Consider the following 24,049-nt stretch of genomic DNA (forward strand, 5'->3'; position numbering starts at 1 on the left):
GCTCTAAAATGAAATATGTGGATCTTCATTACGAAAATTTGTCCATTTGGATCTTCCAGGACTACGCCCAAGCACTTTCAGATCGTCAAAGGGCCTATCATGAAGTTTGCACCAGTTAGGGAGAATGCAAGATATGCTTTATGCTTCTTTATCCAGCCCAACTGAAGGTGAATACTGAGGGCAGCTGGTGGGTTTTTCATTTTGTGGAAGAGGTGCACACCTGGCTTGCTTCTTTGCCGTAGCCCCTCTTTTCAGGGCTAGATTCAGAAGCTGTCATTTCTGATTGGATTTCCTACTTAACAGTTGCTTTGGCTGCCTCATAATTGCGGGATTGGTTTCAGGTGCTTTGATACTTTCTAGTAGCACTGTTTGTGCGTTTTGAGTACCCGCTTTGAGGCAGCCTCTTTTGACTAGTGATCTCTGCTGTGTTGGACTTCTATTTGTGTTAATTTTGAGTTACTGTTTTGCAGCCACACTGTGGGGGGGAGGGGGAGATGGCTACTCTCACATGGTTTTCCTATTTTTTCCTCTGGTGCTTTGGAGCTGTTGAAAAAGATTGGGGGGTTTGGTATAGGGGGGACTGGAAGGTGGGGGGGTGGGAGGATTTTGGAATGGGGCTCTTTCGGGATTGTGGATGGTTGGGTAGGGTGGGAATGTGAGGAATGGCATGTTTGTGACTGTATGGGGCTCTGTATTATGTTACAATTCTCAGGCTTGGTTGCTGACCTGTCGGATACCCATGGTTAAGGATGGGCATCCAGGTGTCCCCTAGCTGATTTATTGTGCCTTGTTCTTTTCTCTATCTAGGATGATTGAGGCTAAATCTTCCTTGTCGCTGAGAGTGGCAACTTGGAATGTGTCAGATGTGAATTCTCCTATTAAACGGGCTAAATTACTATCTTACCTACACCGCCAAGAACTGGATATTGCTTGTTTACAAGAAACCAAATTGTCTGATGTAGAACATATGAAACTAAAACCTGGATGGGTGGGAGAGGTTTACTGCTCCTCTACTACTTGCAAGAAAGGTGGGGCAGCAGTACTTATTAGCTAACATCTACTGTCCCGAACTAAACTGCTTGCCAAAGATACTTATGGCCGCTTTGTGCTCCTGCAGGTTGACGCCAAGTGCATTCAGTTTTAATCTATTAGTAGTGTATGCTCCCTCTACCTATGAACATGCCTTCTTTCAATCCCTGGTTAAGACTGCTTTGGGATCTGTTACAGGCCCCTTAATCTTGGTGGGGGATTTTAATCAAGTGTTTAACCCTTCTCTAGACAGGTCTTCCCCAGGAGTGTGGAGAATCACTTGGAAAAAAGCTAAGTGGGTTTATTTGGTTGGGCAGCCGCCCACGCCTTCCTTTACGCCTGGTGGCTTTGCCGATAGATGGGGGTGGACTGGGATTGTTGCCTTTGCGGAGATTTGTAGAGGCCTGTCACATGCAACATATACTTGATTGGTTTCTATCTACGTCCTACTTCTCATGGACTTCGGTAGAATTACAGCTTTGGAAACCTTATCATTTCAGTGTTCTCTTTCATACCCCTCCAATTGTGGCTGCTGTTCTGGGGAACCTCTATTATTATTTTTCTCACTCCCTTGAGATCCACCAGGTGACAAGTGTGTGCCCAGCTGAAATTATATTTTCAGGTTGCACCATTTGTGGAAGTGGTTCCTTTCTACTAGGTATGACAGCTGCCGGATTTCTGGCGGATAGGAGGGGACACATTTCCTATTTGTATCAAATTCTTACTGATGATGGTACTCTACCAACACATTCCCAGCTGTGCACTGTTTGCGATTGGAGCAGATTGGATGTATTTTCTTGCCTCCAACTCAGGTACTACGTGAATTCTTTGCCTTCCTCAGCACTGCTTGCTACAGTGTATGAAAACCTGTCTGATGTTTATTGGCTAGATGCCCAGCTGATGGTACCCCTTAAATATTTTCACCATTCACTGTTGGACTTTAGATTATGCTAAGGTGGCCCAGGCTTGGAATACTGAATTGAAGATTAAGTTGCAGGGACATCATATACAATGCTTCCCGAAACTGCTTCATGGCCTTTTGAAATGGGCTATAAATTTCTTTGTAGGTTGAACATAGTGCATTGGCGCGCATACGGAGCAACACTCGTCTCTGCGGGCTCTTGCCCGAAGTGTGGTCATCCCAAGGCTACCCTGTCACATGTTTTGTGAATGTCCCCTGGTGCGAAACTTCTGGTCTGCTATCTTCTCCAAGGTCGGTTGTATGTAGCAAACCAGGAAATCATCTAATCCCTTCTTGAAACCCAATAGCGTACTTTGTCCTATCACACCCTCTGGAAGTGCATTCCAGGTGTCCACCTCCCTTTCGGTGAAGAAGAACTTCCTAGCTCATGTATGCTACACCTCCCGACTATGGAAACCATGCATCTGTCTGACTGTGATACTAAATGGGCAAGCCCTTTTTGGATACCTTAACTCCACATGCACGCAGCCATATCTTACTTGGTTGCCCCTGACTTGAGTTTCTGTTGGGGGGGTTTCCCCTCACATTCCTGGAATGGGGGGAGGGTAAGTTCTGGGATGGATATAGAGAGTTGCGCGGGGACAGAAATCCCACCCGTCCCCGCGAGGAATCCCCTCTGTCCCCGCCCGTCCCTATAAACTTCAGAAATAGTTATTTCATTTAATTATGCTACTGAATTAAAGGCTCTGGTAGAAACCCATTTACAAATAAGCAAAGAGACTTTATTAATTTGGAAATATTAATTGGGAAGAATACATACTTTGTAAACGGGTTTCTACCAGAGCCTCTAATGTTTATAAATTTTTATCAACACAACTAATATACTACTTTATCCTGAAGCAAAAAAAAAAAAAAGAAACAGAATTTTTTTCCTACCTTTGTTGCCTGGTTTCTGCTTTCCTCATGTTCTCATTCAATTCCTTCCATCCACTATCTCTCTTCTCTCTGCGTCTTCCATTTGCTCTGTTACTGTGCCTCTCCCTTTCTCCCCCCTTCCAAATTGGTCTGGCACCTATCTTCTTCTCTCCACTCCCCCCATAGTCTGGCATCTCTGTCTTCTTCCTGCCAGCGTCTTTGCCCCACTCTCTCTTCCCCATTTCCTTCTCCCCCCCCATCTTCCCCATGTCCTTTCGGCATCCTTCTCCCCCCATCTTCCCCATGTCCTTTCAGCGTCTTTCTCCCCCCCCACCGTCTTCCCCATGTCCTTTCAGTGTCCTTCTCCCCCCCCCCACCGTCTTCCCCATGTTCTTTCAGCATCCTTCTCCCCCCCACCGTCTTCCCCATGTCCTTTCAGCGTCCTTCTCCCCCCACCGTCTTCCCCATGTCCTTTCAGCATCCTTCGACCCCTCCACCGTCTTCCCCATGTCCTTTCAGTGTCCTTCGACCCCGCCCCCACCGTCTTCCCCATATCCTTTCAGCTCCTTCTCCCCCCTCTGTCTTCCTCAGTGCTTTCAGTGTCCTTCTCCCCCCTCAGTTTTACCCATTTCCCTTAAGCATCTTTTCCTCTCCACTCACCTTTCCTCCCTTTCTACCTCCCTGCCCTTTACCTTCATGGCACTTCCCCGCCCGCCCGACAACAGAACACGCCCGGTCCGACAAACCTCCCTGCCCTGAATCCAGCTGTTGTAAGAAGGTAATTTAGATTTGCGGCTACAGGGCAGGGAGGTTTGTCGGACCAGGCCTGTTGTCGGTCGGTTGGAGAAAAGCGCCACAAAAGTAAGGGTATCTAGCTGGCTCTGCACCCCCCCTAAGGCTGCCCCGGGGCGGACTGCCCCCCCTTGGTATGCCACTGCCTTGAGTTTTTCCTACCTGCCCTGCCGCAGCACACAGCCGACCGGAAGTCTTCCCGACGTCAGCGCTGACATAGTGGAAGATTTCTGGTGTGCTGCGGCAGGACAGGTAGGGAAAAAAAGACGAGCCTTGCGGCTCGAGTACATCGGAACCCCACAGGAATCCCGTGACCCTAGGGGGCGTCCCCACAGGATCCCCGTGACCCCAAGGGGGAACCCGCGGGTCCCGCGGGATTCCCGTCGTCCCCGTGCAGCTCTCTAGATGGATAGCTACTTAACTTGTTGACCTTTGTAACACTGTCTTTGCTGTTTGTTTTGTTGTATATGGCAGCTTTGCTTCTGTAATGCATTATTGTACATAAGAACATAAGAATTGCCACTGCTGGGTCAGACCAGTGGTCCATCGCGCCCAACAGTCTGCTCACGCGGCGGCCCCCAGGTCAAAGATCAGTGCCCTAACCGAGACCAGCCTCACCTGCGTACAGTCCGGTTCAGCAGAAACTTGTCTAGCCTTGTCTTGAATCCCTGAAGGGTGTTTTCCCCTATAAACAGACTCCGGGTGAAGAAGAACTTCCTTATGTTTGTACAGAATCTATCCCCTTTTAACTTTAGAGAGTACCCTCTCATTCTCCCTACCTTGGAGAGGGTGAACAACCTGTCCTTATCTACTGAGTCTATTCCTTTCATTATCTTGAATGTCTCGAACATGTCCCCTCTCAATCTCCTCTTTTCAAGGGAGAAGAGGCCCAGTTTCTCTAAACTCTCATTATAGGGCAATACCTCCAGCCCCTTAACCATTTTAGTCGTTCTTCTCTGGACCCTTTTGAGTAGTACTGTCTTTCTTCATGTACGGCGACCAGTGCTGAACGCAGTATTCCAGGTGAGGGTGTACCATGACCCAATACAGCAGCATGATAACCCTCTCCGATCTGTTCATGATCCCCTTCTTAATCATTCCTAGCATTCTGTTCGCCCTTTTCGCCACTGCCGCCCATTGTGCAGACGGCTTCATTGACTTGTTGACCAGTACTCCCAAGTCTATTTCCGGGGGGGGGTCTCGGCAAGTACCGCCCCGGACATCTTGTATTCGTGTGTGAGATTCTTGTTACCGACAGGCATCACCTTACACTTATCCACGTTGAACCTCATTTGCCATGTTGCTGCCCGTTTCTCGAGCGTGGTTATATCGCGTTGCAGATCTTCACAATCCCCCTGTCTCTTCACTACTCTGAATAACTTTGTATCATCTTCAAATTTAATCACCTCACTTGTCGTACCAATTTCCAGATCGTTTATAAATATGTTAAGAGCACGGGTCCAAGCACCAAGCCCTGCAGCACTCCGCTGGTGACGTTCCTCCAATCTGAGCATTGTCCATTTACTCTCTGTTTCCTATCCGCCAGCCAGTTTTTAATCCATGTGAGTATTTCACCCTCTATTCCATGGCTTGCAATTTTCCGAAGTACTCGTTCGTGCGGAACCTTGCCGAACGCCTTCTTAAAATCCAGACATACAATGTCGACTGGGTCACCCTTGTCTATCTGCTTGTGTACTTCCTCGAAGAAGTGCAGCAAATTCGTCAAGCAAGATCATCCTTTGCTGAAGTCATGCTGGCTGGTCCTCATCAGATTGTGTCCGTCAAGGTGATCAATGATACAGTCCTTTATCAGCGCCTCTATCATCTTTCCCAGTACCGAAGTCAGACTCACCGGTCTGTAGTTTACCGGATCTCCCCTCGAACCCCTTCTGAAGATTGGCGTAACATTCGCCACCTTCCAGTCTTCTGGAATCTTTCCCGACTTGATCGACAGATTTGCTATTAGTTGAAGCAGTTCAGCTATAGTCCCTTTCAGTTCCTTAATGACCCTCGAATGGATGCCATCCGGTCCCAGGGATTTGTTGCTCTTAAGCCTATCAACCTGCCTGCATACCTCTTCTAGACTGACCGTCAACCCTGTCAGTTTCCCGTCTTCGTTTCCAACGTAGAGCCTGTCAGGTTCCAGTATGTTGTGCATAGCCTCTTCGGTAAATACAGACATAAAAAATGTGTTCAGCTTATAAGCGATGGCTTTGTCCTCCTTTAGCACTCCCTTTACTTCATGGTTATCCAACGGTCCCACCGCTTTCTTTGCGGGTCGTTTCCCCTTGAAGTTTTTCGCCTCCTTGGCTATTTTTTCCTAGTAGTCTCTTTTGGCCCCTTTTACTTCCTTATGGCACCTGCGTTGATGCTATTGGTGCTTTTTCCAGTTTTCGTCCATTTTTTACCTTTTCCATTCCTTAAACGAAGTCTTCTTGTCTCTGATCGCTTCCTTCACCTCTACAGTGAGCCACACCAGTTCTTTGTTCTTTTTCCTCTTGGATCCCTTGTTGATGCGTGGTATGATTGTATTTCTTGAAAATTTTATAAATATGATTGGTGGGGGAGGAAAAAAACTCCCAAAAATTCAGGAAAAAATATTATCTGCCCAGTTTTTAAATATACAGGTCTATTTTGAATAACAAGCCGAGTCACAAATTCTTCAGTTGACAAAAACTATACTTTCAGGTGTAAAGCTTATGACAGTATTCTAACCAGACAACTTACACAATCTGAAAGTCACAAGAAGCCATAACAAACTTCTACTTCTGCTCAAAGTTTCCTTGACAAGTTCCTGCTGAACAAGAACGTGCGCTGTTGGGGCTAGTCTCTTTGACCAGAGTGGACTGCTGGGCATGACGGACCACTGGTCTGACCCAGCAGCGGCAATTCTTATGTTCTTAACTCTTGAAAACCATTTGTTTCAGTTTCATAAAAGGCCAGCCAAATCAACTGAACTTGAAATGACTTTACAGACATCCTAAAACAAATTCAACTACCAGCTTCTCTTTGGAAATTTCCAATTACCAAAAAAAAAACCCAACAAAACCAACAACCACACACAGCACATCACAGATGCATCACATGTTGGGTTTTTTTTTTTTTTAATTTGACTATGCCCAAGCATTCCTCCTTTCTAGGATTACCATGTGGCCCCAGAAAAAGGAGGACAGATAGACATCTGGGTTTCACTTCCACTGAAAATCATGAAAGTAAAACCCGGATGTCTTAATCCATCCTCCATTATCTGGAGCCATAGAGTAGCCCTACTCCTTTCAGTGCTCAGCTTCAAGAAAACAAAAATCACCTCACTAAGGGCTAGATTCACTAAAGGTTCCAATCCTGTCCCAACGATTGCAAAACCAGTTTTACTGGTTTTGCAATCGTTCTCCGACCCCAACCTGATTCACTAAACTGCTGCCTGATCATTCACCGCTCCGATTCGATCATCCCATGCAAATTAGTAAAACCTCATGCAAAATAGCCAAATGATTGATTCACTAACAATTGCTTGGCTATTTTGAATCGGGTTTTTACTATTGTCAAACCCGACTACTGCAGACCTCTTGGTAACTGTGTTACCCGACAGGTCTGCCGTTTTTTTGACAGGCCTGCCTGTCCTTTTTATTCATTCTTTTTCCATAGCACAGATATTTTGCGTATGTTGCACACGCAAAATATCTGCCCCATAAAAAAAAAAAATTATTAAGACAAGAAGGCATGTCAAAAAAATGCGCCCCCCTCCCGACAAATGCACCTCCTACTCACAAATTGCAGGGAAGATGCCCCCACATACAAATGCGGCCCCACTGCCCTCCCCCCCACAAAGAAAAAAGCAGGGATGCCGACTCCCTCCTGCCATTGACGCTTTACTTACAGCGAGCCCAGCCCCCCAAAAAAAGAACAAACACCATTCCTGACGCTGCCCCTGCTTCCCCCATCCCACGCGAATATGGCAGGAGGGATGCCAACTCCCTCCTGCCGCCACAAACCCCCACTGCCATCGGCACAGCCCGGCCCAGGCCCACTCCCCTCCCCGTACCTTTCAAAGTTGGGAGCAGGAGGGGTATAAATGAGGTTGCATCACAGGGCGGGGAGGAGCCCGAGGCACCTGAGCCAATCAGGGCCTTAGGCCCCTCCCCATGTTACTCCGGGCCGGGGCCTAACGCCCGCATTCACACGGAGGAGCCCTATGGAGCAGGAGGGACTGAGCACCGCTCCTGCTTCCAACTTTTTGAGGGACAGGGGTGGGAGTCTGGGGGCGGTGGCAGGAGGGGAGTGGGCATCCCTCCTGTAAGGTTTTTTCAGGGGTAGGGGGAGGTATTTGCCGGCAGGAGGGAGTCGGCATCCCTCCTGCCTTTTTCTTTGGAGGGTTTGGGGGTGCATTAGTCAGGGATGGGGTTTTTGCTTTTTTTTTTTTAAGTGGCCATGCAAAATATCTGGCTCATTGAAGAAAAAAAAAAGAAATAAAAGGCACTGACAGCAGCGACAGGAGGCTGCTTCTCCTGTCACTACTGTCAGGGCTAGCCTGACTCAATCGTTCACTGAGTAAGGAAGTTTGCATGCAAATGATTTGCATGCAAAAAGGTAGTGAATCAATCACTGTTTCAAAATCGGCCAGTAATCGGCCAACAGCGATTGAATCGCTACCTTTTAGTGACTCTGGGCCTAAACCAGCTATAAGGTAACAGTTTACAACATCCAGACCAGCCCTTGAACCTTTTGTCTCTGAGGCCTCTTCATCCTAAATTGAAGAACCATGACAGATAGTGTCACAACCCCTATCTAGCCACATTCCCCTTTCTTTTGCCTTAAAGCATCCCTTGATTACTCAATACCTTAGTGCTTGAGTTTCCTGAGTGTTTGAAAACAGAGCACAGTTGAACAGAAAAAGAAGAACTATGCATGCAGTCATTGCACACACACACACTTAAAAAACAGTGAAGAGCAAGCTAAAGTACTGTACTATTCACCTATGCCATCTTTTAAGAAATTTTTACTTTAATATTTACCCAGAACCACAAATATAATCAGCCAAAATGACTGATTGAAACCAGGGGCAGGTCTGGACCCCAGTTGGGTGGGAAGATCCCATCTCTCTTTCTCCCAGTTCATAAATATGCTGCCACTGAGTGGGCCTGAGTCCAAAGTAGGGCCTACCTGTGGCCCTAGCTACAACCCTTTGGCCAAGATTTTTTATATTTTATTATTTATCATTTTAATTGTTCATACAAGCATAATAAACATACTCGAACACAGATTTGTAATTTCCAATAAGAAAATAATCTAAAGCGGGAAAATGCACCAAAAGGAGTAAAACATTATTATTATTTAGTCCACAAATAGTATAGAGTCAAAGAATAGAAATAACAGAAAAGAAATAACAATCTCATCAACTTAAGAGCATTCACAAAGGATGCAGGAAGTTGTTAATTCGCGCTACTCTTTTGGAATGGCAACAGGACCAATTATGATTTCACTACCTTCTTTAGCCACAATAAATTCTAAGAACTGTTTGGGCTAAAAAAAAAAAAAAAAAATTTTTCAAAAAAAAAAAAAAAGAAAATTTTTCCCACCATAAGTAACACAACATTGTGACGGAAACTTCATAATAAAGGTAGCACCTAGAGAGAAGTCTCTTTTACTCCGCTGTGTCATCTTTAAAAAAATCAGGAAATATATGTATAGTTGAACCCAAAAATTAAGCTTACATATTTCTGAAATAAGTCTTAAGTATTAAATCTCTATTGAACTCGAGAGCAAAAGTCACCACCAGGGTAGTCCTTTCCTTTACTATGTCAAGAGAACTTTCTAAAAAATTGGTTAAGTCAATTTGAGTACCAGGATCCTCAGCCTGTGTTGGTGTAGAGCTAATTACATTAGTTTTAATGGACAAATATTGCGCTCTTACAATTGGTGGCAAATTTTCACTAGGTACCGTATTTTCACGCATATAACGCGCGCATTATACACGATTTTACAAACCGTGCATAACCTTGTGCGTTATACGCGTGAGCGCATTGTACAAAATTTTTTTTACATAGTTCCCCCCCGACGTCCGATTCACCCCCCCGAAGGACCACTCGCACGCACTCCCACCCACACCCCCAGCCTGAAGGACCGCTCGCACCCCCACAGCCTCCCGACCCTCCCCCCATCATGTAGAAGCTCCTACCGGTGTCCTGCTGCTTCCTCTTGGCGGTCCCGGCCCTTCTGTGAGCCCTGCGCCTTCCGCTGCTTCTTCCGGCAGTCCCGCCCTTTCTCTGACGTCAAGCCCTCTTGCCCCGCCGACTCCCCGACACGATCGGGGCAAAAGGGAGCTCAAGCCCTCTTGCCCCAGCCAACCGCGGCACCCCCGACACGATCGGGGCAAGAGGGAGCTCAAGCCCTCTTGCCACCCTGACTTCCCGACACGATTGGGGCAAAAGGGAGCCCAAGCCCTCTTGCCCCGCCGACTCCCCAACTCCCCGACAATATCGGGCCAGGAGGGGGCCCAAGCCCTCCAGGCTCTGGTGACCCCCCCCCCAGCTAGTTGTTCGGGCCAGGAGGGAGCCCAAACCCTCCTGGCCACGGTGACTCCCTACCCCCACCCTGCACTACATTACGGGCAGGAGGGATCCCAGGCCCTCCTGCTCTCGATGCAAACCCCCATCCCCCCAGCGACCACCCCCCCTCAAGAACCTCCGACCGCCCCCCAGCCGACCCGCGACCCCCCTGGCCGACCCCCCACGACACCCCCACTCCCCTTCCCCGTACCTTTGTGTAGTTGGCCGGACAGACGGGAGCCAAACCCGCCTGTCCGGCAGGCAGCCAACGACGGAATGAGGCCGGATTGGCCCATCCGTCCAAAGCTCCGCCTACTGGTGGGGCCTAAGGCGCCTGGGCCAATCAGAATAGGCCCGGGAGCCTTAGGTCCCTCCTGGGGGCGGGGCCTTGGGCACATGGCCTCCTGCCGTAATGTAGTGCGGGGTGGGGGTAGGAGGTCGCCGTGGCCAGGAGGGTTTGGGCTCCCTCCTGGCCCTAACAACTAGCGGGGGGGGGGGGGTCGCCAGGGCCAGGAGGACTTGGGCTCCCTCCTGGCCCGATATTGTCGGGGAGTTGGGGAGTCGGGGGGGCAAGAGGGCTTGAGCTCCCTCTTGCCACGATCGTGTCGGGGGTGCCGCGGTTGGCTGGGGCAAGAGGGCTTGAGCTCCCTCTTGCCCCGATCGTGTCGGGGGTGCCGCGGTTGGCTGGGGCAAGAGAGCTTGAGCTCCCTCTTGCCCCGATCGTGTCGGGGAGTCGGAGAGTCGGCGGGGCAAGAGGGCTTGACGTCAGAGAAAGGGCGGGATCGCCAAGAGGAAGCAGCAAAACACCTGTAGGAGCTTCTACATGATGGGGGGGTCGGGAGGCTGTGGGGGTGCGAGCGCGTGCGAGCGGTCCTGCGGGGGGGGTGTGAATCGGACATCGGGGGGGGCATCAGGCTTTCAGGGTGGGGACAGGACTTCAAGGGGGAGAGGAGAGTCGGGGCGGGCGAAAGGAGAGTCGGGGTGGCCAGAGGAGAGTCGGGCAGCATGCGCGGTATACGGGTGTGCGCGGTATACAAAAATTTCTGTACATAAATTTGTGTTTTCCGCGCGCTATACCCGTGTGCGCGTTTTACACGGGTGCGCGTTATCTACATGAAAATACGGTAATTGCAAAACTTCACACATATTTATGAATGGCTGAGATTACTGGTGAACGAGGAAAATTCAAAATTCAAGTTATTTTTTCCTTGGTAATTTTCAATATAGTCTAATTTCTTCTGAATAACATTTCTTTCTTTAACAATGTCCAATTGAAGATCTTTAACTTGTGAAATTTGTTGCTCATGTCTATGAATAATCTCACCATGTTTTTCCAGGATTCCCCCTTGGTGTTCTACTTTAGAGATAATGCTGCTATTAACTTTTCTCAAAACTGCCACTGCTTTCTGAAGATTGGAATCCATAATTTCCATTGCCTTCCAAATGGAAATCCATACTCACAACAGGAGGTTTCTCTAACCTTCCACAGATGATCACTTCTCCCCCGGTATTCTTTTCTTCAGTCTCCATGCTGGAGATCGGTGTAAAATCTCCGGCTTGATCTTCAACCCCATGGTGTCTCCCAACCGCTCCTCTAGGGCTACTTGCTTCCGTTTCCTCTACTGGGGACTTCGGCGTTGCCGGCAGCATAGGACTGGAAGTTCCGGGCTGGCTAGGTGCCTGTCTTCCTTCGGGGCATAGCACAGCCCCATTCTCGCTAAGATCCTTCATCAAAGGTGGGGGGTTTTCCTGTTGCTTTCTGCATCCTCGGAGTTGGAAGCTGAGCCAGACCGTCCAAAGTGGTCTGGACCAATCCCCTCGGAGTCGCAGTCACTGGAGGCACAGACCGCGTTAAACTTTTCCTCTTTCCCATCGTGCGAACACACACCGCAGGACGGGTAAGTTAGAAAAAAGTCAGTTCAGGACCAAATTAGTCTAACATCTCAGCGTGCACGTCTGCTCCAGACGCCATCTTTTTGGCCATGGTTTTTATGTTAGGAAACAAATTGAGTGGCTAAGTACTGGAAGTATGATTTCACACAGGTTTGTATTCCTGTTTTTTCAAAACTCACAGGATGCAGTGTTTTATAGAAAAAAAAGTGTCTCATTTTATACTAACATTTGTTTAACGAGCAGACAATGTTATTTTTCTTGTATATTCCATTAGGCTTGATATTTATCACTTTCTTACATTAAGGCAGTCCTCATTCTTTTATCATATTTTTAATAAGAACATAAGAGATGCCGCTGCTGGGTCAGACCAGTGGTCCATCGCGCCCAGCAGTCCGCTCATGCGGCGGCCCTTTTGGTCAAAGACCAGTGCCCTAACTGAGACTAGCTTTACTAGCGTACGACCTTGTTCAGTAGGAACTTGTCTAACTTTGTCTTGAATCCCTGGAGATTGTTTTCCCCTATGATAGCCTCCGGGAGAGCGTTCCAGTTTTCCACCACTCTCTGGGTGAAGAAGAACTTCCTTACGTTTGTACGGAATCTATCCCCTTTCAACTTTAAAAGTGCCCTCTTGTTCTCCCTACTTTGGAGAGGGTGAACAACCTGTCCTTATCTACTAAGTCTATCCCCTTCAGTATCTTGAATATTTCGATCATGTCCCCTCTCAATCTCCTCTGTTCTAGGGAGAAGAGGCCCAGTTTCTCTAATCTGTCACCGTACGTCAGCTCCTCCAACCCCTTAACCATCTTACTCGCTCTTCTCTGGACCCTTTCGAGTATTAATATGTCCTTCTTCATGTACAGTGACCAGTGCTGGACGCAGTACCGTATTTTCGCGGATATAACGCGCGCGTTATACGTGATTTTACGTACCGCGCATACCCCTCGCGCATTATATGCCTGAGCGCGGTATACAAAAGTTTTTAAACATAGTTCCCACCCCGCCCGACGCCCGATTCACCCCCCAGCAGGACCGCTCGCACCCCCACCCCGAACGACCGCTCGCACGCGCTCCCACCCGCACCCGCATCCACGATCGGAGCAAGAGGGAGCCCAAGCCCTCTTGCCCGGCCGACTCCCCGACGTCCGATACATCCCCCCCCCGGCAGGACCACTCGCACCCTCACCCCGAAGGACCGCCGACTCCCCAACAATATCGGGCCAGGAGGGAGCCCAAACCCTCCTGGCCACGGCGACCCCCTAACCCCACCCCGCACTACATTACGGGCAGGAGGGATCCCAGGCCCTCCTGCCCTCGACGCAAACCCCCCTCCCCCCCAGCCGACCCGCGACCCCCCTGGCCGACCCCCACGACCCCCCCACCCCCCTTCCCCGTACCTTTGGAAGTTGGCCGGACAGACGGGAGCCAAACCCGCCTGTCCGGCAGGCAGCCAACGAAGGAATGAGGCCGGATTGGCCCATCCGTCCTAAAGCTCCGCCTACTGGTGGGGCCTAAGGCGCGTGGGCCAATCAGAATAGGCCCTGGAGCCTTAGGTCCCACCTGGGGGCGCGGCCTGAGGCACATGGGCCAAACCCGACCATGTGTCTCAGGCCGCGCCCCCAGGTGGGACCTAAGCTCCAGGGCCTATTCTGATTGGCCCACGCGCCTTAGGCCCCACCAGTAGGCGGAGCTTTAGGACGGATGGGCCAATCCGGCCTCATTCCTTCGTTGGCTGCCTGCCGGACAGGCGGGTTTGGCTCCCGTCTGTCCGGCCAACTTCCAAAGGTACGGGGAAGGGGGGTGGGGGGGTCGTGGGGGTCGGCCAGGGGGGTCGCGGGTCGGCTGGGGGGGAGGGGGGTTTGCGTCGAGGGCAGGAGGGCCTGGGATCCCTCCTGCCCGTAATGTAGTGCGGGGTGGGGTTAGGGGGTCACCGTGGCCAGGAGGGTTTGGGCTCCCTTCTGGCCCAACTACACAAAGGTACGGGGAAGGCGGGTGGGGGTGTCATGGGGGTCGGCCAGGGGGGTCGCGGGTCGGCTGGGGGACGGGCGGAGGTTCTTGGGGGGGGGCGGTCGTTGGGTGGAGGGGGTTTGCGTCGAGGGCAGGAGGGCCTGGGATCCCTCCTGCCCGTAATGTAGTGCGGGGTGGGGTTAGGGGGTCGCCGTGGCCAGGAGGGTTTGGGCTCCCTCCTGGCCCGATATTGTTGGGGAGTCGGCGGTCCTTCGGGGTGAGGGTGCGAGTGGTCCTGCCGGGGGGGGGGGATGTATCGGACGTCGGGGGGGGGCATCAGGCTTTCAGGATGGGGACAGGACTTCAAGGGAGGACAGTGCACGGAAGTCAGGGGGGGTGAACGGAGAGTCGGGACAGCGCACGGAAAGTCAGGGCGGGCGAAAGGAGAGTCGGGCAGCATGCGCGTTATATGCCTGAGCGCGGTATAGAAAAGTTTTTGTACATATCATCGTGATTTCTGCGCGCTATACCCCTGTGCGCGTTTTACAATGGTGCGCGTTATATCCGCGAAAATACGGTACTCCAGGTGAGGGCGCACCATGGCCTGGTACAGCGGCATGATAACCTTCTCCGACCTGTTCGTGATCCCCTTCTTAATCATTCCTAGCATTCTGTTCGCCCTTTTCGCCACCGCCACACATTGTGTGGACAACTTCATCGACTTGTCGATCAGAACTCCCAAGTCCCTTTCCTGGGAGGTCTCTCCAAGTACCGCCCCGGACATCCTGTACTCTTGCCTGAGATTTTTCTTACCGACATGCATTACTTTACATTTATCCACGTTGAATCTCATATTTTTATTATATAATAATATAATAATAATAATAATAATTTATTTTGTATAGCGCCATAACTAGGGAGTTCTAGGCGGTTCACAATAGATAGATGAATTACATACAGTGCGATTGAAAAAAGAACATAACAAGGCAATCGTAGGGTCAAACTAGTTTACATTGACAATTTGGGTGAGGGAAGGCTAAATACAGAGCACATACAGTATGTACTGTAAGCGAATATAATTGAATTTCTGAGAAGGGGGAACAAAGCATATTAGATGAAAGGGGGGAGCAACAATCTTAGAGGGGTTATTTTTTATATTGATTTCTTATTGTTCACTTGTTCATCTTGCATTTTTTGTGTTGTGTATATACATACATTTACCCCCCCCCTTTTTTTTTTGAAAACTGCAGAAGAGGTTTTTGCCATTGGCCAGCATGCTGAATGCAGAGCATTCTCCAGCCAATGCAAAAAACCTTTTGCGCAGTTTTGTAAAAAAATGGGGGGTAGTTTTTTTATCCAATGTATATTTCTTGTTTATAATTTATATTTATGTTTTTGTAGTGTGTTAACCCCTAAAGCAAGTGCACCTTTGTGCCAAAATGCAGTATACCACGTTGGGTCCTGTTTGAAACAATAAAATTATACTGTGTGGAATCTCCTGCTACCTCCTTTAGAAGTTCTTTAGCCCAGTGCTAGACAGTGGGAGTCAGAAGGGGAGCTGGAGAGATCAGGGGAAAATGGAAGAACAAAAAACAACCCAGCAAGAAACAGTTACAGTGGACAGAGGAGGGAGGTAGGAGAAAAAGGAACATACATAAGGCCAGAGACTCCTTATAGCAGAAGACCACCACAGCCATATTTCTTTGTGCTCTTCTCTAACATAAAATGGTATGCTATAAACCAGTGGTCTCAAACTCGTAGCCCGAGACCACATGCGGCCCACCAGGTACTATTTTGAGGCCCTCGGAATGTTTATCATAATCACAAAAGTAAAATAAAACAGTTTCTTGATCATATTATTATTAGGACTTAGCCAAAAGGAAAGATTAATAAACTATAACGATTTTTACCTTTTGCAAAATTATTTCTTTAAAAAGACATTAACTGCCGTATTTTTCGCTCCATAAGAAACATAGAAACATAGAAAGATGACGGCAGAAAAGGGCCAAGGCCCATCAAGTCTGCCCACTCTATATACCCTCCCCTTAATACTATACAATGTTTTACCCTGACCCACTTAGGGATCCCACATGGGCGTCCCATTTATTCTTAAAATCTGGCACGCTGCTGGCCTCGATCACCTGTACTGGAAGCTTGTTCCATTGATCAATCACTCGCTCCGTGAAGAAATACTTTCTGGTGTCGCCGTGAAATTTTCCGCCCTTGAGTTTGAGCGGGTGCCCCCTTGTGGTTGAGGGGCCTCTGAGAAGGAAAATGTTATCTTCCACTTCTATACGTCCGGTGACGTATTTAAACGTCTCAATCATGTCTCCCCTCTCCCTGCGTTCCTCGAGAGTGTAGAGCTGCAAATTGTTTAGTCTTGCCTCGTACGAGAGACCTTTAAGCCCTGAGACCATTCTGGTGGCCATCCTTTGGACCGACTCGACCCTCTGCATGTCTTTGCGATAATGTGGCCTCCAGAATTGCACGCAGTATTCCAGATGAGGTCTCACCATGGTCCTGTATAATGGCATTATGACTGCAGGCTTTCTGCTGACGAAACTTCTACGGATGCAACCCAGATGCACTTTTTCCACCCTCCCCCCCCCCCGGTGCTTCTTGCCGCCCTCTTACCCACTTGCCACCGCAGGAAAGGAAGAGGAGGGCCGGCGGCGTGCTATCAGACCCACAAGTCTTGCCCCAACATCAATTCTGACATTGGAGAAAAGGTCCAGGCCTTATCTCCAGGCTTGTGGGCCCAATTGCACGCCACCGGCCCTTCGTGGAGTTGCAGCAGCAGGAGTCGGCGCTTTTATGTGTCGGTAGGGGCGTTGGGTGTGTGCGTTGAGTGCACTGCGGTCCAGGAGTGTAGGAGCCTCATTTTGAGTGTGCTGTGGTCCAGGAGTGCAGGAGCTGGCTTTTTGGACTTCTGTCGAGGGATCTTCAGGCTCCTGAGACATCGGTAGTGCTCGAGTTCCTGCGGTGTGGCCTTGAGGATCGCGACAGTCCGTTCCTGCGGCAAGTTTTAGGGGGTGTTCAGTGGGGTGTGTGTGGGCAGCTTGGTGCAGGTGTGCTAGTGGCACTAGTGGGGCACGGCCTGGGAGGTGAGCCTCTGGTTATTTTGGGTAGTGGGGTGTTGGTAGGTTAGGGTATACCAGGGTTTGGTGAAGGGGTTTTTTGTGCTCCTTATGGCGCCTGCTAAAAAGTCTGATTCCAGGAGAGGGAGAAGTCATTTTACAGTGGTGGTAGTGCCTGTTGGCGGACAAGGGAGAAGGAATCAGCACGGCAAGGAGGAAGTCAGGCTTCGTGGAGTTGTGGCAGCAGTAGGCGAGCGGTGGACCAGGGAGGAGGAATCGGCATGGCAGGAAGGCAGGCAGGCAGGCTTTGGTGAGGGAGGGAGGGAGGACAAAGGCTAGAAGGCAGTAAGGTGGAGGGGGCAAGAACTCGGGACATAGGAAGGAAGGAGGGAGGGAGGGCAGGAAGGAATAGAAAGAGACAATTGTTGGGCCTGAGGAAGTAAGGAAGGAAAGAAAGAGAACTATCTAGTGCAACTAGAATCACCAGACAACAAAGGTAGGATTTAAATTTAGTGATCAAAATCAGTCTGCTGCAGTATATTTGTCTATTTTTCTAGGGGGCTGGGTTCAGAGGCACAATTTGGTTCAGAATATTTTTTTAATTGGTTTTTCCTCCTCTAAATCTAGGGTGCGTCTTATGGTCAGGTGCGTCTTACGGAGCGAAAAATACAGTATTTTTTTCTGAGGCCTTCCAAATCCAAAATATGGCCCTGCAAAGGGTTTGAGTTTGAGATCAATGTTATAAAACCACACTGCTTTGTTACCCTCTGATCACACATCCATCTCTCCTTGTTCCCCACACACAGCTTTTCCTGCGAGACTGCCACTGAAATGCTTTTGTGTTTTTTATGTTTCACTTATATATTCTGGTATTTGTCACCTCTTTCTCATTTCTGACTTAAAGAAGAAATCTTTAAAAGCTAATAAAAATGTATTAAGTTAGTCTAACAAAAAAAGATGTCAATTATATTTTTATTTATGCTCTTTTCTTGATTGCCCTTTTTAATTTCCCAGTATCAATGTTCAATGTGCTCTATTGCTCTGGGAGTGACTCAGCTGTTAATAGTATCTATTGTTATTCTTGCTTAAAATGTGCTCCCTTCCTTCCCCTTCCCCCCCCCCCCAGAAAAAGAACACTGCAGCTAAATATAAGCTCATTTCTGACAAGTCCCTTGTAGGTTTTTTTTTTTATATATATACACAAGAGGAAAACACAAAATATTACTTGCAACACTCAAACTACTCAAGTATCCATCTCCCTTATTCCATTAACCCCCCCCCCCCAAAAAAAAAAAAAAAAAAAAAATTAAAATTACAACTAAAGTTTCTTAATGAACATCCCAGAACACAGGTATCGAACACTATCCGCCATCCACATAAACTATAGCCACCTAAGCAACTCTACGCAGTACTAAAAGCAATAACAACCAGCTGGCATTGACCAAGAAGTAAATAAAACTAGGGCTGCTATCTCCTTGTTGCATGGGAAAAACTCCCTAGCAAGCCTGCTCAGCCCACATCACCCAACAGAAATGTGGTGCAAAATAATATACACTGGTTAATGAACTCCGAGAAAGGACAAGTTTTCAAAAGCAAAGAAACAGAAGTGTATTAAATATATCTTCAGATCTATAGTTTGCATCAACATGCCTAACTAAGGGAAGAAGCCGCCCTTGTGCGTCTGGAGTCAGGGAGCGAGCAAGGGTGCAGTGCGGCCAGCGCAGGCCCCGCACGGGTCGGGAAACAATACAAGGAAAACTCACCCACACAGCTCCGGAAAGAGCGGACTCTGGGCCACAACTTCTACGAGTAGGAGGCACTGCAACACCGCAAAGAAAGCAGCACCAGCGACTGGAAATGCCAGTCCCATAGTGCTGGCAGCCACCGGTTAAAGAAAGAACGGGAAGGGGGGTTGACAGCTCCCACCAGACCCTCTTGTCACATGTTCAACTCACGTGACCCGAAAGCGACGCTTCGCCTTAGCCACACGGCGTCGTCTACTTCCGGGTCTGCCTCCGTCAGCGTCAGGTGAGGAGGAAGGGGTGAGCCGAGTTGGCGTTGGTCCCTGCGTTCTTACCCTTTCTCTTATTAATGTGCAAATAAAACGTGCTTATTATTCACCTCGTTTGCATTTGATTTTAGACCCTCAACTAGTAAACCTGGATTCTCTACTTGGGCCTCTGTTTTAAAGCAAATGGCGTTATATTCTAATGATTTCACAATTTTTTTTGCTTTGGATTGCATTACTAAAAAAATGTTGACTGCTCCGAAGCAGCAGCCCTCTTTATCTTGCCTTCTTTTCCGTCCCGTCATGCAAAATATCCCTATGTTCCATCTGCCTCTCAGCAACAGCAATATGCTCCAAACTTGCAGGTTAGCATTTGCTGTGAGCAGATCTCACCATCCCGTACAGATGCACTAATAGGAAAAAAAAAAACTTGGAGCAGGAGGAGGGTTTATGCTGCTCCTCTCCATGTAAGTACAACACAACAAAAAGCAAAAGAAGACCCAGTATTCCACAGTGAAAGCAATCCAAGCGATGAGATAAAAAAAACAGTGGATGTAGATGTTCTGATTTATTAGTCACGCTTCACAATAAAAACGTCTAAATACAAATATAAATCCAGACTAAAAGTGGCACAGACATCAGTTTTGCCACCTTTAGTCTCAGCTTAGGGAGGGGAAAGCATTAGGATCCGTCAGAGTAAATTGTCATAGTCTGTCAGAACCATAAACTATGCTGAGACTAAAAGTGGCACAGACCTCAGATTTTTAAACACGTACAGTTAAGATCTGTGAGGTCCATGTTTTACCCCTTCCCCATTATTACTACTACTACTAATCACTTTTTTAAAATAATTTTTATTAAGGAATTCAAGGCTGGAAAAACAACAGATGATATCATATAACGCTGCCCCACAATCAGGATTGACTAGAACAGAGGTAGGCAATTCCAGTCCTGGAGAGCCACAGACAGGTCAGGATATCCACAATAAATATGCATGAGATAGATTTGCATCTCAAGGAGGCGGTGCATGCAGATCCATCTCATACATTTTCATCGTGGATATCTTGAAAACCTGACCTGCTTGTGGCTCTCAAGGACCGGAATTGCCTACCCCTGGACTAGAACAATGCAAAGCGTTAGATAGCACGATCCCCCAGCCAAACAGGTGAGAAAGGCTTCAGAAGCAGCATACAGCAATATAGAGCCCAAGCCTTTCAATTCCTTATTTTTCTTTATTTTATATCCCCAAGCCTCACCGGCTGTCAGGCACAGCCAGGAGGGCACCAACACTCATACACACATACAAGACAGTTAAGATCCCCACGCCCGTCCCAATGTGAGAGACTAATGGGAGATGTAGAAAAGCAGTCCACAAGGCTTTGTAGGCCTGGATATCAATGTTCAGGGTAGATTTGTAATAACATAATTCAAAGCAGGCCACCTCCATCATTTTATGAATCCACAGCTCAATAGACACATCCCCACCCTGTGTCCAATATAGCAAGATGGTTTTCCAAACCACTAGGAATGCCAGATATATATTAATCGGCTCTGGGGGAACTTATCACTTATATAGCACTGAACGGCGTATGCAGCGCTGTTCATTTTGACATTTATAGACAGTCCCTGCTTAGAAGAGCTTACAATCTAACTTGGACAGACAGACATAACATATAGGGTTGGGGATGCAGAACCCAAGGTGAAAAAAGTTAGAAATCAAAAGCACTCTCAAATAGGTGGGCTTTTAACTGGGCTTTGAACATTGCCTGAGACGGAGCCCACTGTAGGGATTCAGGCACCTTCTTCCACGCATATGGTGCATGAAGGGACGGAGAGGCGGAGTCTAGAGTTGGCAGTTGAAGAGAAGGGCACAGATAGGAGGGACTTACCAGCTGAGCAGAGCTCAAGGAGGAGGGGATCATAGGGGGAGATAAGTTATGAGAGATAGTGAAGGGCATGCCTATATTAGTATGCTCTAAGTGTAACTCCTATTGTGGAAGCTCCTCAAATCTGACACAGAACTGGCAGTTTTTAAACTGGTGGAAGGAGAGAAGAATAGGTGCAGACTAAGCCTAGCAGGACTGTTGAGTCCTGGCTTTTGGTATTCTACCCCAATGCATTCTGCAGAGATGCCAAGGATGAAATACCCAAAGAGTGAGATTTACCATGGCTAGGGTTACCAGATGTCCGAATTTACCCAGACATGTCATTTTTTTTACTGGTCATATCTGGATGGCTTTTCAAAACCTGGCACTTTGTCCAGGTTTTAAAAAGTAGATTGCATCAGGAGGGTCATCCAAGCATGCGCGGATGCCCTCCCAACCAAGATAAGCAAGCTGAGGGGGCAGGGCTAAGGGCAAGGCTGGAGTGTGGTGTGCACTAGCAGGAAGGGGATGGGTGTAACTGGGCGGGCCTAAGGGTCCAGATTTTACATATGTAGGTACATAAAATCTGGTAACCATAACTATGGCAAGGCTGAAGACCAAAAAGTTAGATTTTTCAAATGGTATAAATATAGAATGTTTTAAATACTGTATTCCCCCATGTACCAGGCAACCACTACAGTGCCCCCCACCCCAGCTGAATAGGCTGCCATCTGTTGTCAGTGTGACCCAGGAATCAATCTGAAGAGGAATCACTTTTGCTATAGACCACTGGTGTCAAAGTCGGTCCTCGAGGGCCAGAATCCAGTCGGGTTTTCAGGATTTCCCCAATGAATCTGCATGAGATCTATTTGCATGCACTGCTTTCAATGCATATTCATTGGGGAAATCCAGAAAACCCGACTGGATTCCGGCCCTCGAGGAGGGACTTTGACACCCCTGCTATAGACTGTGGGTGGAGCCACTAGCTCATGCTGCTGCGGGCTGCCTCCATTCCGAGTAGAGGAGCCTGTAGGGAGTCTCTCTGGGGAGTAAGCAAGGGACATTTGACGCCGGCGCACTCATAAGCTCAAGGTGTGAAAAATAATTTAAAAACATGCAAATTGACGCTAAATGCAAAGGTTTTGTTACCAAAATATAATTATTGTTTTTATTTGTTCAATCATGACACCAAAAGAATAAAGCATAATTGTGTTTGCCGTTGCATTAGTGGGAGTCGTTATAGTTGCCAAAATGCTGGCCTTCTGATAACGAGCTCAGTTTAAGATCTCAAGTCACTCTATTATATACTTTTGGCTCAGTTTGACATCATCAGTTTCTCAACCAATAAAATAACATGGGTGGTCTTAAAAGTTAGACAAAGAAAAAAGTTTCAGAAAATTACATTTGTTTGCTTACATTCATTTCTGAATATACATTTACATTTTATAACATTTCCAATATTCAAGAGAATCTACAATTATTAGCAGGGTGCTGAAAATTAGTCAGCCTGCTTGTCATTACAATAAAGGAGAAGGAGGACGAGAAGGAGGGGCTGGTTTCCCCCCTGAGCTGACAGTTTCAAATTTCATTGTCTTTACACAGAAGCCTTCCTAGAAAAGGAGGGGCTGTCTTTCCCCTTTCCCTGTTAGAGACTTTTACAGAATTAAATCTTTGATTCTAACTTAACCATTTCATTTTAAGTACTACAAATTAATTTATACCACTCACATTCAGCACTTGCTTGGGCCCAAGCATTCCATACATTCATAACTTGATTAAATCATATTTAATACCTGTTATATCTTAGTTTGGGATATTTTTTCCTAGCTAGCCTAAGGCACATCTGGTATCAATTAACACCACGATGCTAAGAACAAAGACTTGGACACAACTGACCACAAAACCAAAGACAGAGAAAATATAGAAAAGACAGCAATCAAAATGGAGTCCATGTATCTCTCAATTTCCTTCATGATCTAGCCTAATAGCAAAGTACATAAATAGAATATTATTATACTTTCCCTTATATTAATCTGTAGTGTGTTTTTCCTGGCTTTAGCTTCATTCATATTCAGATTTTCATTCACCAGTTTGTCATACGCTTCTATTGGGCGTAGCCTTTTATGACGCATATGCTTGTATCTAACTAGAGTTACCCAGAATAATACGAAAAACAGGCACTTAATACTGCACTATCATGTTCTGATATCCATTCCACTACCGTCCCATAAACATCACCCCCTACTGGCCACGAGCCACTACTCCTCAATCCCCTCTTGAATATTACTAAGTTTATGAAGTAATATTCATAACTGAGATTCTCTCGTGGTCTTATCTGTGGCGCTGAGGGGGGGTACTCTGGGTATGGCCCTTCTTATGGATCAGTGTGTGTCTATGCAAGTATATTCTTTTAATGCCAATTAGATAGGACGAATTGTACAAAAACCAGAAAAAATATACTACCTAGGCCTGCAAAGGCAGGTGCCTAGAAGAGCTTACCCAAAGCTTACTTGAATTCTCTAGTGAGAATGCAAGCAAATCCCATCCACTATCCTAGATAAAATCCATTCAAGTAATTTATGTAAGTTGCTGGCTAAGCTATACCATACAGGAAACTTACCATTCCAGTGGTAGGTATACAAACAGTGTCTGTTCTAGGTGCAATTATAGCCCTAGAGCAGAAACTAAACTAGCATCTGTTCTTTTATTCATAGAGGTATTCATGAAACTCCAGTTCTTTTGAAGTAAAAAGGTCAGAAAATGTAAAGAAAGTATAGCTACGAGAAAAAATAGAACCTCAGATATATATTAAACATATCTAAATCCCTAGATTTCCCTAAATTAAGAAAACCTCAGTATTACCTAACTTAAAATTGGTCCCAATGCTCAAATGTGTTTTTTATAGTAACCTAGAATTAAATCAATAAGGTGTAAAATAATGCAAAGTGTTAAGAAACCCAAATATATGCTTAATATGTAAAGTTAACCCATGTGCAGATAATGCACTCAGTGAATGCACACCAGATATAATTTTTCTTTTTCTGTGTGTGTTGCAAAAA

General features: G+C 47.3%; 1 protein-coding gene across 1 annotated transcript in view; it reads right to left on the minus strand.

Annotated features, from left to right (window-relative positions):
* Nucleotides 1-19,103, minus strand: part of IGF2R (insulin like growth factor 2 receptor) — a 358,657-nt gene extending 339,554 nt beyond the window's left edge. The window contains exon 1 of the mRNA XM_033935794.1: nucleotides 18,881-19,103. Coding sequence (XP_033791685.1) covers nucleotides 18,881-18,987 — 107 coding nt within the window. The 5' untranslated portion in view covers nucleotides 18,988-19,103. The remainder of the gene's footprint in view (nucleotides 1-18,880) is intronic.
* Nucleotides 19,104-24,049: the final 4,946 nt, after the last annotated feature.

This window comes from Geotrypetes seraphini, chromosome 3 (genome assembly GCF_902459505.1).
Source record: "Geotrypetes seraphini chromosome 3, aGeoSer1.1, whole genome shotgun sequence".
Taxonomy (NCBI): Eukaryota; Metazoa; Chordata; class Amphibia; order Gymnophiona; family Dermophiidae; genus Geotrypetes; species Geotrypetes seraphini.